Raw genomic sequence first — 1,272 nt, 5'->3', positions numbered from 1 at the left:
GCTTTAGGTGCCCCCATTGAGCTCCCGGAATCCCCTGTGCTCTGCGCTGGGGCATCGGCGGCCTCCTAGGCTTTTGTTCCTGCATTTTCTACCACTCGGATGGAGGGAGCGGAAGTAGCCGTCACCCGTGGCCGGCCCTGCCGTCTCTGGTCAGAGGGAGGGAGGACCCAGGGTGCAGCCCAGGGTGACCGAGCCCCGGAAGGGGCCAGCTCGGGGCGGCTCTGGGTCTATGGGCTGCTGGTTCTTGCCGAGGTGAGGACGGATCGGGGAGGCGGTGGATGGGGCGGGGGAGCTGTGATTTCTGCATGAAGAGAACATGGAGCCTACCCTGCCTCTGCCTGGGGGAGACCACGGCCAGACTCGGGGCAGGCAGTTCCTCTTTCTGCGAGCTGCTGATGCGGCAATCTGCTGATGTGACAGCCCCCCACTCCCGTGACCGGGGGACCCTGCGTTGAAGTAGCCACACCCTGTGTGTGTGGCCTCTTAGGCACTGTGGTCTGCTTCAGCTGTACAGCCGGGGCCAGGGCCTGAAGGCGCCATGATCCCCACCTTCATGGCCCTGCTCTGCCTGGGTGAGAGGGGCGGAGGGGAGGGGACAGCCTGGTCTGGGAGGGACCCCCATCCACAGCCAGGCCCTGGCCCCTCAGGAGACCAGGGCTCCGGAGGCTCCGGGGAGGAGAGGACCTGCCCAGGCTCCAGGGCGAAGCTCTTACAGGGAACTGTCTTCCAGGGCTGAGTCTGGGCCCCAGGAGCCAAGTGCAGGCAGGTGAGTGTGTGCCCAGCTGTCCTGGGTCCTCCTCCTGGGGACAAGGGGCCAGCTCTGGGCAGTGGGGATGGAGCACAGCAGGTGTGCACTGGCGCTGGAGGTCTGGAGGGTCCTGGGGCTGACAGCTGGGGTCTGAGGGGAGGAGGAAGGTCCTGGGGCCCGGCTGTGATTTCCCTGCAGGGACCCTGCCCAAACCCAGGCTGTGGGCTGAGCCGGGATCTGAGATACCACGGGGGAAACCTGTGACCCTCCGGTGTGAGGGGATGCTGGGAGCCCAGGAGTACTTTCTGTACCAAGAGGGAAGCCACGTGCCCTGGGACAGACAGACCCCACTGGAGCCCGGGAACAAGGCCAGGTTCTCCATCCTGTATATGACCAGCGGCCATGCAGGGCGCTATCGCTGTTTCTATCACAGCCCTGCCGGCTGGTCACCGCACAGTGAGGCCCTGGAGCTGGTGGTGACAGGTGAGGGGACACTCAGGGTCCCGGCCCCAGGCTCTGCCCTC

General features: G+C 65.9%; 1 protein-coding gene across 1 annotated transcript; it reads left to right on the top strand.

Annotated features, from left to right (window-relative positions):
* Positions 1-258: 258 nt before the first annotated feature.
* Vstm1 (V-set and transmembrane domain containing 1) lies at positions 259-1,231 on the top strand (the record flags this gene model as incomplete). The annotated part of the gene is given in 3 exon segments (XM_013510096.1): positions 259-572; positions 731-766; positions 947-1,231. Coding segments are annotated over 3 exon segments (355 nt in total), but the record flags the coding sequence as incomplete, so codon positions are not given.
* Between the last annotated feature and the right edge of the window lie 41 nt (positions 1,232-1,272).

The sequence above is a fragment of the Chinchilla lanigera genome, unplaced genomic scaffold (genome assembly GCF_000276665.1).
Source record: "Chinchilla lanigera isolate Chin_1 unplaced genomic scaffold, ChiLan1.0 scaffold00203, whole genome shotgun sequence".
Lineage (NCBI taxonomy): Eukaryota > Metazoa > Chordata > Mammalia > Rodentia > Chinchillidae > Chinchilla > Chinchilla lanigera.
Note: the sequence above shows the minus strand (reverse complement) of the source record. Positions and strands in the feature narration are given on the sequence as shown.